Raw genomic sequence first — 14,020 nt, forward strand, 5'->3', positions numbered from 1 at the left:
TAGTAGTCAAGTTAAGAAAAAATCGACGTGGACAGTGTCGTAACTAAAAAGGGTTAGGTGAAGCCCCGACTTAATCGCAACAATTATTAATTAATTTTTAATTGAATCATAAATAATATTAATGAGGCTTTACTTTAGGTTATTTTTATTTTCTGTCTTTAAAATTTCACTATCCGGTTAGATTATACATCGAAAATACTTTTTTTTAAGAAGTTAGGGGCGCTTAAAACATACAGTACTCTCCTGAGCACATGTGAGCTTGTCTATGAATCCTCCCCAAAAAATATATCATGTCATGTACATCTCTTATATCCAAGCTTGTAATTCTTTTAGTTTTTGAGAATCAGTTTCAAATGAACACTATTTTTGTTTTTTTTTTTTGTAAAGTTGAAGTGTAATTGTGTTACTTCGTGTCAGTAAAAGTGAGGTTAGGTGCGATACAATATTTATACGACACAGTTATTAATCAAGACAAGACAGCGGAAACACCAAGGCGAAGGAACAAGTTCTCATCAGATCACGGAAGTTAAGCAACGTTGGACGCGGTTAGTACTTGGATGGGTGACCACTTGCATTGACACTCAACGAAATGTTTTTTCGTGAAATTTAATTTTCGATCCAATGCCAAATTTTATTAGTCAGACTAGGAAAAATTGATATCGTTGCAGTTTTACCCCACTTTAGTAGTCAATTTACTAAAAATACATAGCGAGTTTAAGAAGAAGTGATAATAATTCTTTCCGATCCGTGTTCATATAAAAAGCTTCATCTAAACAAACAGAATTTTTATTTGTTCGAATTTTCATTTGTCAGAATTTTTATTTGCTCGAATTTTCATTTAAAATAATAGGCATTTTAAAGAATTTTTATTGAGTAGAATTTCATTGCATAGAATTTTCTTTCAGATGAATTTTTATTTGTTCGAATTATTATTTAAGATCATTTCCATATAACCGATTTTTCATAGTACAGAATTTTTACGTAACCTAAAAATCATTTAATAGAATTTCTAATTGACAGAATTTTCATTTGTTCGAATTTGCAATTGGCCGAACAAACAATCGACAGAAAGATTTCGGCGCGATTTTTAAAATCAACCAATCACAATTTTATGGATAATTTTTGATTGGTTGATTTTAAAAATCACGCCGAAATCTTTCTGTCCATTGTTTGTTCGGCCATTTGCAAATTCGGACAAATGAAAATTCTATGCAATGAAATTCTACCCAATAAAAATTCTTTAAAATGCCTATTTTAAGACGCCACATGAATTAGCATTGGTTAATATTAGTTGCAACAAAATTTATCCAGCGTTTTTTCTGTGAAGTACCAAAAAGTATTCAATCAAGAATATTATGTTCTTAAGCAAAATAATAAAATATTGTCTGAAAAATTTTCATTTCTTGAATCAAATAGTTTTATTCATTTGCTTTGAATTAATGTTTTACTCAAGACAAATCCCGAATTCTTGATCCAAGAAAATATTTTTCTCCAAATGGATATGAAACTTAAATAGGAGTTTTTGAAAATCGTCAATTGTGTCAAGATGGCATAGTGGTCTACGTTACTGCTTCTGGTGCGCGCAACCCGGGTTCAGTTCTTCGCACGGTGAAAAATTTTCATTCAAGGTATACTTGTTTTAATTGTTAAGTATTAATTAAATATAAGTATGTATGTAAAATAAGCATTATTTAAATAAATAATAAAAAATATGAATGTTAATAATAATAAATAAAAATGTTTGACTTAGGAATTAGACATGGTGGGATGAGGAAGGGGTGTAGGAGGGGGGGGGGGTAATTCAAGTAAATATTTACTTGTATTGGAAAAATATTTTTTTGGTTGAACTCCAAAAATTTTCTCAAGTCAAGAAAATATTTTCTTGATTTAATATATATATGATCTTGACTTAATATAGTTTACATTTCTTAGAAGTCAATTAACTTCTTAGACGAATTCCATATTTTCTTGGACCAAGAACATGCGTTCTTCTAACAATCTAAATAATATTTTGATATAAATCTATACTTACTTGAACCAACATTACAAAGATTTAAATTAATCAAATGCAATAATTGATTTTACTACAGATATTCTTAGAACAAGAAAATATTTTACTCATAGAAGTCGATTAACTTTTTGATCAAATTCCATATTTTCTTGGATCAAGAACATAGTTCTTGTTTCAAATATACTGTACCAAGTAAATGGTTTTCTTGAAACAGTAGCATAATTGATTTGACCGTATTCAGTCCCACGATTTTCTTGAACCAAATAAAATTTCCTTCGTTCAATACCTTTTTTTTAGTACAAAAGGAATAATTAAGTAATTGTGTTTTACAAAAAGTCAGAAATGTGTTACAGTGGAGAAATATAAATACTATTTTTATTAATTAAATAACTTTACCTTCAAATTAAGTTTTTATATTTTTCTTTTTTATGTTTTAGAATAAATGTTAATGAACTTGACACAGTATCATCTACTGATAAACAATATTTATGGAAAGTACCGCATTCAAAATCATTTAAAAAATATGTACCGAGTCCACTTAGTAAGCACAAATGTTTACAAGAGAAGTTTATGACTTTTGTTCCTGCACATTTTACTAGAACACCCGAAAACTGAGCAAGAAATTTTACTTTTTGATTCCTTAGGAGTAAATTCTACTTTAGAATCCATATTTATACGTTTACAATTTACATTTTATAAAAAAATAAGGGATATTATGATACAAATATTAAAATTTTTTTTCAACTATAACATGTGTTTTGATTGTCAACGACACATTATTTCTCATTAATATTTTTACCACTAGATAGAGCATCGCAGTTCAACCGTTCCCAATTAGGTTCTACTCGTTTATATTTTAAAGAAACCTTGGAGGGGGAGAGTCGGATATGGGCGAAAGTATTCTGCGGTCGAAGTCGTGTGCGTCAAATAATCTGCACTGAAAAAAATAAAATCTTAAACACCGAAAAAAAATCCTCTTGTTTCAAGAGGATTCCTCTTATTTCAATGCATATTTTCCTCTAGTATATGCTGCAAAAGGATGTCCTCTAGGTTTAAGAGGATTCTCCTCTATGTAAAATTATTCCTCTTAATTTAAGAGAATAATCTTATTTTAAGAGGAAAATATCATCTTAAAAAGAACTCTGAAATAATAAAAATGCAATCATCTAATTTGTATGTCATAGATATAATCTATAAAATTAAAAGGAATAAAATTTGTTATTCCATGATTTACATCTATTTGAGTATAAATAAATTGAAATTGATTTTAATTTTTTTGAATAAATCAACTAAATCTATTTTTAATAATATTTTTATGCGCAAAACATATAATTAATTAAATTTGAAAATTTATTTTAAATAAATTTTCAAATAAAATTAAAATAAATAGAAATCGTAATAAAATAAATTTTTAAATAGCATAACCTCAAAATTATTTAAATTTTCTTAAAAATTACTTTTAAAAATTTCTTTTACCTACAAAAAGAGTCACGTATTGTGTAAGTTGCAACTCTATCAAGATATTTAAAAGATTATTATCCATTTTGGTTTATTCCCCTTTTTTCACACAGAAACTAAAACTTTTTCACGTATGATATGCGATTTATGACGCGACGTAAATGATATGACGCAATCATCTTTGCGCATGAGTGACTTTCTATGGCAAATCCTCTTAGAATTTAGAGGAATATTCTTAAACATAGAAGATTATTCTAAATTCTAAGAGTATTATTTTTATTCTAAAAAGATTATTCTGAATATAAGAGGAATGCTCTAGAATAGTCCTTTTGTTTCGATCCTCTTGAAATTAGAGGAAAATATTCTCATTTAAAGAGTAAGGGGCCATCCATAAATAAGGTTGCACTATTTTTCACCATTTTCGACTCCCCCCCTCCCCCATGTTGCACATTTTGCATACATTAGCGCCATTTTTTCAATTGAGTGTTGCAAATTCTTGACCCCCCCCCCTCCCCTTCAAGCGCAACGTAATTTATGAATGGCCCCTAATACTCTTGTTTTAAGAATAAAATTCAAGAGGATTCTGTAAGAGGAATTTTCCTCTGAATACAAGAATATTTTTTTTTCGGTGAATAAGAAGAAAATTCCTCTCAACATTTTTTATTTAAGAAAATTTTGATTAGATGATTTCTTTTAATTTTTCTTTTTCGATTGAAAGTATCCCGTGTAGAAATTTATCGTGACCTTCCTAGTGTTAGTTTATAGGTAGACAGTGTTTGTCGTGTAAATTTATTCTCAAATAACTGCAATGGCCCCTCAAAGTTCATGTGTTGTTTTTATAAATTTTTCACTTTATTTCTTTAGATATGTAGCCTTTCTAGAATTTAGCTAGTTATTGTCTAGAATGCTTACTTAAAATTTTTGTACAAGTTCGTACAGTAGGCTGTCTATAATTTACCAAGATGCGGCCTAGGATACCGTCATGAAAAATTAATATAAATCCGTCAAGCAGGTGTCACTGAATTCGCTACAATAACTATCTAGCAGACGAATTAAGTCTTTGACAATCTTTGACGTGCATATATCCTTCTGGCTATTATTATATTATGTAAGCATTATATTATAAATAATAAGTTTAATTGATTTGAAGTTTTTATTTTATTGGGTTAATACTGACAAGTAAAACAAGTAAGCATAAATAAAATTTTATTTAAAATAACATATATTCATAATAACAAATTAAAAAAATAAATCAATAAAAATATATTTATTTAATTATTGTTATTTTTATGTTATATAATTTTAATTTAAATTTAATTGATTAAATTAATAAGAATTATTAATTTTAATTTAAACAAATTAATTTGAAGTTGAAAAAAATAATCTTATTTTAAACAAAAATAGTTTTTTTACCAAATGGTAAAAATAAAAAAAATTAAAATATTGACTTATATATGTTAAATAAATTATTCAACATTAAAAATAAATTATAATTTATATATAATTATTGTTTCTTTATTGTTCTGCACCGTAAGTATATTCATTTTCCTAAATCTCAACTTATCAAATCAATTTTGTATTTATTTTCTCATGTTAAGGTGGCGTAATGGTTAGCGTGTTAGCCTACGGAGCGTTGGGTTAGGGGGTTCGATCCTAGCGAGCGTTAAATATTTTCCAAAATTTATGTATAAGCGATTGCGTTAAATAATAATAGATAGGGGTAAATATAAGGTCTCCAATTTTAAATAATGTGTTAATTGTATAATTAATTTCATATTTAATTTTTTTGTGTGTAGGTATTATCATCTATGTGAAGTTGGGTCGACCCTTGGGTGGATAGAAACTGTATATTTTAATATTATGAAACTGGCTAGAAATTTTTATTTTACTAGAAAGGGATTAAGGCCTAAGCACAATAGAAACGTAACCGGAATCGCAATCGCAAACGGAAGAATTAGTAAGAGAAGAACAACAATATATGACTATCCTTCTCTAACTCATTTTTCCGTTTACGATTGCGATTACGGTTACGTTTCTATTCTGCTCAGGCCTTTAGACAACAGGCCTGGAAAAAAACTAGTTATCCCTAGCGTCACATACCCTACTTGATTCTGTCCAGTTTTCCTCTCAAGTTGCTCGATTGAATCTAGCTCCACTGTACAGTTTCCAATACATTTCCACGATAAATTTCCACACGGCAAATATTAGTCATTTTTCAATATAGTCATTTTTATGTACATAAAAATATTTTTATTTGTAGGAATGTTTATAAATTACTTTTTCGATTTTTTGGAAAGATGGAAATAAAAATTATTATGTAAATTATTCATAAACTTTTTCACTTGCATACTATTCATTTTATTTTAAAATTGACCTAAGTTAAAGGTATTTTTCAAAATCCTTTACGTACTTCCACACCCTAAAAAAAGTAATCTCATATTTAGAGGAAAAATCCTCTTCTAATATCCTCTCAATTTTTCCTCTTAAAACAAAAGTATTCCACTTGAATGTAGAATATTTTTATTCTTTGGTGACTATTAATAAAACAAAACAATTTTTTTGAGGTTCTGATGTCAAAAACATTGAATTAAAGTTAAATAAATAAACAAATCTATTAATTAATGTAAGTAATTAACTATAAATCATTAATTATATTTAATATTTAATTAAAGATATTTAATTTAGTGCATGATAATAGCTTTTCTTTATCTGTTTATAACCTTAATTGTCAAATTATATGCGAGAGGAAAATCCTCTCAAGTGAAGACTATTACTTTTGATACAATATATAAGAGGAAAATATGCATCAAATTAAGAGGAATTCGCTAGAATCAAGATTACTTTTTTTAGGGTGCATAGATTTTGAGTTATAAACTAAGAAAAAATTTGGTTTTTTGTTCTTGAAAAAAATTTTAAAAATTGTTCTGATTTTCGGTCTTCACAGTGGTCTAACCCCTTAATGATAGAACGTCCAACAGCCTTCCGGCAGGATGAAAAAGACTCACGTGAGTCCCTACGAAATCGCTTTATAAAATTAACATGGATTCAGATAATCCAAAAGTAAAATATATCGTTGGAAAGGTAAAAACACACAAGCTTTTAGCGCATGTAAACATAAACTTTGTAAAATAAAATCCCTAGGCTAGGGAATTCAAAGAAAAAGAACGTTTTTATAGGGTTTTTTTGACGAATCCAAAAAAATATTTAAACTGAATTTTTTTTAAAATAAACTATCACATTTTATTCTTTGAAGGCTTCAGAAGAAAATGAGAGTAGTTAGACCGAAAAATATTGGTTTTTGTAGATTTTACAGTGAATTTACGAAAAACTGTTTTTTTGGCTTGTAGCAAACATGCAAAGTTTGAAGGCTTCGAAACATGGTTTAATATTATTTTTTTTAAAGTCTAACGCATGAATTTTTTTGTTTTTACGTCTACTTTAATAAGAAAGGGTGAAAGAAAAAAATTTTGAGTTCCCTTTTTACCACCCTCATATATATAGGGCCATCCAAAAAAGCCTTCCGGCAGGACGGGCGCTTGGACGTATAAAATGTTTAAAATAAATAAAATAAATTTTGTAATAAAAAAAAATGATTAAGAAAAGTTACTGAGATGTGGTACTAACCCCTTAACTTTTTATATTTAAAAATGGTTTTTGGATTTTTTTCCCGCACTGAAAAAAAATGTAGTTACAATAAAACTAGAATTCTAGTTATTACTACTTTTTCTGGTTTTTATATTAGAAAATTTGGTTGAAAAATTCTGGTTTTTTGCGGTCAATTTAACTCTTATTAAAATGGTTGTTTAACAAACCAGAATTTTCCTAGTTAAATTTTTTTGGTTATTTATTCACATAGTGTATTTTAATTGATATTACCAAAAATTAACAAGAATTGTTTAACTCGAATTGTCTAGTCTTATTAACTATTTTTTCTTGTTAAAATAACTAGAAATTTTTTAAACAAATTCATCTAGTAAGTTTAGCTGGAACTTTTTTTCAGTGCGGAAATTCAGTTTTTCAAAAAAAAAGTGTTTTTACACAAATGAGCACAATATTTATATTTTGAAAATTTTAACTTTACTGATCTAACTTCCTGGTCAGAATTTTCGGTTATATAACAAGTTTGGAATATAGAAATTCGGTTTAATGAAAATTCTGTCAAAAAATAATTCGAAGAAATAAAAATTTGTCTAAAAGAAAATTCTAGCTAATGAAATATTATCATATTTACAATAAATTAATTTTAGGCATTATTCATGTATCTCAAAAAGTAAAAAGATTGAAATAAAAAAAGGGATTTTTTAAAAAGATATCATGATTTTTATCAGCCCTGTTTACTGTAGACTAGCCATGAAGTTGAAAATGCCGAGCGACTCCGAGTCGGGAGGTAGAGGCACACAGAGGGTGACTTTCAGAATTAAACGGAGGGTGGCAGAGAGATGGGTAAAAGTGTCGCAATCAATGTTTTCAATGTACAATCAGAGGTATTTTTTAAACATTTAAACAATAAGTATTAAATATTTATATTATAATTACGATGATTTTCATCTTTTTTTGCATACAACAGTAATGAATAGAAATAGCAGAATTTACCAGTTTTTCGTCTTTTCCATTTCTCTGCGGAGGGTGGGCAGAGTGAATAGAGGAAAGGGGAATTAAAGACAGGGGAAAGAGATACAAATGCGAAGAGGAAAGCAAAAGCCCGGGAGAAGGGTAAAATGAGAGCTCCTATAGGAAATTCGGAAATTAATGTCGGGGACGCTACTTTATCAAATTATACTTGTCAAAAAAAAAAAAAAAAAAATTAGTTGAGTAGAAATTTCAATTCCCAGAATCAAATGGATGATATTTATAAAAGTATAAAAATTGTATTTTTTCGGACTGGAATGAAAATTTGAGAATAAGTTTATTTAGTGCAATAAAAGGCAGGTGCAACATTTGTCTCTCTATATTGAAAAAAATTGAATGTTTTTATTGGTTTACCTCCCACCCGGTACATGTTGGCCGTCATGTTGCTGGCGTCCTGCTGCGTGGACCCGAGAGCGAAATTGGCGTTCTCGTGGTTACCGTGGCTCTCGTGGTATTCGGCCGGCATCGGCATGAAGAAGGCTGTCCTTGCCTAACCTAACGTGTTTTATTTTCCCAGTTGAACAAGAATTGTATGTAGCTATACAGTTACCACCTGGCGTGTCACTTCATGTCTCGTCTCGTCCCCGAGAAGTCAAGTTCTCAGGTTCAGACGAGAGGAGACAAAAATATTTGCCGAATCGAAACTTTCCCCCGACAAAAAGAGAAATAAATTCCCGTGTACTTGGAAAAAATTCTTCTCTAGCAAAAATCTCTTCGAATGTTGAATTCACAAAAACGTAAACTTAAAACTAAGTTTCGATCAGCAGAAAGATTTTCAAGACACACACACACATATATATATATATACCAAGCACTGTAAATCAACACACTAGGCAATTTTTGAATGAAAATGAAGCATCGTGAACCAAGTTGAAACAAGCAACAATTAGTTAACTAGACATTAATAAATGAGCGCGCATTGTTCTGCTTCTTCTTCTTCTTCTCTCTTAGTGACTAGTAAATTCCGCCATTTTCATTTTGACGAGCGCCGACTGTCGAAAAAGTGTTGCTGAACGATGCTGGCGACTAGCGGCCGCGAGGTACAAGCTCACGAACTGCGGCGGCGGCCTACGAAAACGGCTCCCCACCATGGAGATCGCACACCTTTCGGAGTTGTTGAGGCTGTTTAGTGACGCGAAAACTCTTTCTTTCTTTTGCTTTTCTATAGACCGCACAAGCAGGCGAAAATTGTTAATTATTTTTTTTCTATTAATTTAGTCCAGAAATTCTATACTAGAACGCTACATTTAGATTATGATTGACTTTACAATCTGCAAATACTTACTAACACTGAACACCGCGACCGCGCACCGTTGCGCATTTTTATTCCTATGCACAACATAGGAAATTGCAAAAAAAAAAAAAATTTTAACTGATTTTCACTGTTATACACACAACACCTATCAATAGAAACAGTTAATTTATAATTTTAAAGTGTTTGATTAAAATTGTTATAAATCCATATAAGCGGTTTTCATGGGACATAAAATTGTGAAAAAATTAATTAATGTAAATCTCCCCTTCCCCTAAATACTCCAAAGACAACTGTCGAATATTAACAGCAAGGAGCAACTGCTTCACACGCTATACAACGACAACCAAAGTTAGTCAAATCCAAGGTTGCGCAGTTATTTATGAGGATAAAGTTACAGCGCCAATGCGCCAAGCCTAATGCATGAAGGCATGCTCACACTGTTTGCTGAATGCCACTATGCAAAGGTCGTTTCCGAATTGGGATTTTTGTCGCACTTTTGATAAAGTGTATACTTGGGAAGTATGCAGTGTCCTTTTTTCGCACGGAAAAACAAGGACACTGCATATTTCCCGAGTACAGTACAATTTCGGTAAGTGTCGGGTTTGATAAGTGTTGGATCTCGATATGTGTAGGATTTTTTCCACGTGCGCATCAAAAACCAGCGCTGTATAAAAACGTTTTTAAATATGGACATTAATAAAATAAAAATAATGTTTTTAATTATGAAATAATTGAAATAATTGGTAAATTGAATGTTAATCTAATTATATATTAAATTATTATTTAATCTTTTATATCCGAGAAGAATTATACATTATAGATTAATAAGCATTAGAAGACACCGTGATACGGCACTGTCTGCCGTCCCACCACAACTCAAGGGGCAATCCGACACTTATCAAATGTTGTGGTCCCGAGCACCCGACACTTACCGAAATTGTACTGTATACACTTTATCAAAAGTGCTACAAAAATCCTAATTCGGAAACGGCAAAAGAGGGCATGCATACGGCTATGGCTGCAGTCCCATGGCAGCGTTTTGCGTTGCGTTTTGTCACTAGACCATGAGTGTAAAAGAGATGCAGATATATGTTTGCTATGTTTACACTCAGGGTCTAGTGACAAAACGCAACGCAAAACGCTGCCATGGGACTGCAGCCTAAGAGTTGTGGCCAGATATGCTTACACTTTTTTGTCCTTTTCTAACGCACGTGTTTCCATGACAAAGCGTGTGTTAGAAAAGGAAAGAAAAGTGTAGGCATATATGGACAAAAGTGCACTAGGCCGTTTCCGAATGGGGATTTTTGTCGCACTTTTGATAAAGATGTATATTTCCGTACCCCTCTCCCTCATTAGGTACACGTTCGCGTCCACGTCCGACGCGCTTATTGTAGACGCTGCTTAAGGTCTTTCTCCAATAGGAACCTAAACTTTTGCGTTGCGTGACTGACGCGTTGATTTTAGCATTGGTTGCCAATAGCAACCGACGCAATGCATACGCAACGCAAGAGTTTAGGATCCTATTGGAGAAAGGCCTTAATGGAGCGTCTCCAATTGGAATCTAAGAACATTCGTAAACGTATACGTATGACGTGTGCAGTGCTAATTGCTAAACTACATGGGAACCAACGCGACGTGTACGTAACGCTTGTTCCTAGGATCTCATTGGAGGCGCACCATAAGGCTGCAGTCCCATGGCAGCGTTTTGCGTTGCGTTTTGTCACTAGACCATGAGTGTAAAAGAGATGCAGATATATGTTTACAATGTTTCCACTCAGGATCTAGTGACAAAACTCAACGCAAAACGCTGCCATGGGACTGAAGCCTAAGAAGAAGCGTTGCGTATACGTCGCGATGGTTCCCATTTAGGCTGGTTCCACAATGGGCTCGACGCAAGGTAAACGCAGCGTTGACGCGACGCATCCCCATTTGAAGGCCTTTCTCCAATAGGTTCCTAAATGTTTGCGTTGCGTTTTGTCACTAGACCATGAGTGTAAAAGAGATACAGATATATGTTTACAATGTTTACACTCAGGATCTAGTGACAAAACTCAACGCAAAACGCTGCCATGGGACTGAAGCCTAAGAAGAAGCGTTGCGTATACGTCGCGATGGTTCCCATTTAGGCTGGTTCCACAATGGGCTCGACGCAAGGTAAACGCAGCGTTGACGCGACGCATCCCCATTTGAAGGCCTTTCTCCAATAGGATCCTAAACTCTTGCGTTGCGTATGCATTGCGTCGGTTGCTATTGGCAACCAATGCTAAAATCAACGCGTCAGTCACGCAACACAAAAGTTTAGGTTCCATTGGAGAAAGGCCTTGAAGGCCTTTCTCCAATAGGTTCCTAAATGTTTGCGTTGCGTACACGTCGCATTGGTTCCCATGTAGTTTAGCGTTGGTGACGTCATACGTCCACGTTTACGAATGCTCTTAGGTTCCTATAAGGTTATTCAAGTTGGGTGGGGGAAAGCCAAGATGGATGATGGCTGGTGCACCTATCAGCCTATCAGCATTCATTCCCACGAGAAATTTCTCGTGGGAATGAATGCTGATAGGCTGATAGGTGCACCAGCAAGCAACCATCTTGGATTTCCCCCACCCAACTTGAATAACCTTATTGGGATCTGAAATACTGCGATACGCCATCTGGTGAGAGCCTTGTTGTGGTGGCCATGTTTTCATTCCGTGTTTCTCTAACATATACAAAAGAAAGAGATAAAAAACCAAGATGGTTGTTACAAGAAGGCTCAGGGGTGGGTCAGTTTCGCGTGATTTCTGATCCCAATTGGAGACCTTAATTATGGCTACGAATATCAGGCCAATTCTTGATAGCCACAGTTTAGAAAAATTAATTGATTCGAAATTGCATATCACCGATTATGACACCTCTAGTAGAGAAGCGGTGTTCTTAGGACTTTCAAAATTAACTTTATTATTTTTTAAATATTTTCATTAATGCGCTTGTATACCTCATCTACCATTGGAGTAAAAGAGACGAAAATATCTTTTGTCACTTTTACTCCAATGGTACACGACAGAAGTATACTCGGGATCGGTGAGGTATACGGTATACTTATATATATATATATATATATAATATATATTATATTTTTTTGTATGACTTTTACAAAAGAATAAAAATTATTGTAGTAATATTGAACATTTTTAAAACGATGTACCACGTTTAGGGTAGTGAAGTTACACGTAACATGAGGTTTTCGAAGTATAATATGTTTTCTACGTAATATACGTCAAAAACCTTATATAACTCAAGTATATTACATTTTATCCAATTCTTATCAGAGATTTGGAGGTTATAATTTGTTTTCGTTATAAAAGGAGACTTTTTAAACGTTTAAAAATGACAGGAAAACAAAAATATTTACAAAAACATACAAAAATTTCGTGGGATGGTTTGATTTTTTAGAAAAAAAAGATAGCCCTGGCGGATTTGATTTACCTAAATTCGACCAAGCTGGGGCGAATCTAAGTCGAATTTAGGTAATTATCAAAAAAAAGCTTTAAATTGATGAAAATTTATAAAAATAGTATTGTGAGGTTAAATGAACATTTATAGAGTTAATTTTTGTAAGAATTTTAATTATTAACGTGATAAATAATAAATAATCACTTGATATGTGCAAGTGGTAACTGTAGATTTTAACTCGTTGTCAGTTGTCATAATATTTTCAAGAAATTAGTGTAAAATGAGTGAAAAAATAATTTATATTTAATAGAAATTGAAAATTTTATTAAGGCCAGGTCCAAGTGAGGCAGCGCCATCTACATTGATACTAAAATTTTGGAAAATTTTCAACAGCCTTTGCTTGAAAACAAGATGGTAAAATGCTTTTTCCTTTATGGATAATTGATTATTGGCAATTTATACACCAGCTAAAACTTTTTTTGAGTTAAAATAATAAAAAAAATTTCATGTCAATAAATTAAATATGAGCACTTTTTTCACAAAAACTGTAACAGTACTTTCTCAGAAATTACAATCAAAAATGCAATTTCCATTTGGAAAATTAATAAAAGGTAAAAAATACACGACCTAAGATTTACCAATCACGAAAATAACAAAAAAAATTTTTATTAAATATTTAACATATTGATACTGCTTTACTAATTGTGACAGCCCTTTGGTAGATTATGTATTTCAGGTGGTTAGCAACAGCGCCAATCTCCTCCTTTCGGCAAAACCGCGAAACGTCTGGTGACATATATATAACCTGCCAAACGGCTGTCATAATGAGTAAAATATGTTATGTTAAAATACTTTTTTTTTGTTATTTTCGTGATTGGTAAATCTTAGGTCGTGTATTTTTTAGCGTTTATTAATTTTCCAAATGGAAATTGCATTTTTGATTGTAATGAAATTTTTTTTATTATTTTAACTCAAAAAAAGTTTTAGCTCGTGTATATCTAGCCAATAATCAATTATCCATAAAGGAAAAAGCATTTTACCTTCTTGTTTTCAAGAAAAGGCTGTTGAAAATTTTCCAAAATTTTAGTTTCAATGTAGATGGCGCTGCCTCACTTGGACCTGGCCTTAAATTATTTTATTATTTATCGAGCACAGTTTAAAATAATTGCAATTTAATTTAAAAAAAAAGTTTTCTTAAAAGTGATAAGAATTCTACTATACCGACAGCAAGAGGATAT

The 14,020-nt window shown here is 31.7% G+C and overlaps 1 protein-coding gene across 2 annotated transcripts in view; it reads right to left on the reverse strand.

The window, feature by feature from the left end:
• The window catches only part of LOC127287480 (metastasis-associated protein MTA3), a 79,823-nt gene extending 70,144 nt beyond the window's left edge, over window positions 1-9,679 (reverse strand). Inside the window, exon 1 of one of the 2 annotated variants that reach the window (XM_051314431.1) lies at window positions 8,453-9,679. In XM_051314431.1, the coding sequence (XP_051170388.1) occupies window positions 8,453-8,570 (118 nt within the window). In that variant the 5' untranslated portion in view covers window positions 8,571-9,679. The remainder of the gene's footprint in view (window positions 1-8,452) is intronic. The other variant, XM_051314432.1, reaches the window with a different exon arrangement.
• Window positions 9,680-14,020: the final 4,341 nt, after the last annotated feature.

This window comes from Leptopilina boulardi, unplaced genomic scaffold (assembly GCF_019393585.1).
Source record: "Leptopilina boulardi isolate dan_hultmark-lab unplaced genomic scaffold, ZJU_Lbou_2.1 LbouV2_371, whole genome shotgun sequence".
Lineage (NCBI taxonomy): Eukaryota > Metazoa > Arthropoda > Insecta > Hymenoptera > Figitidae > Leptopilina > Leptopilina boulardi.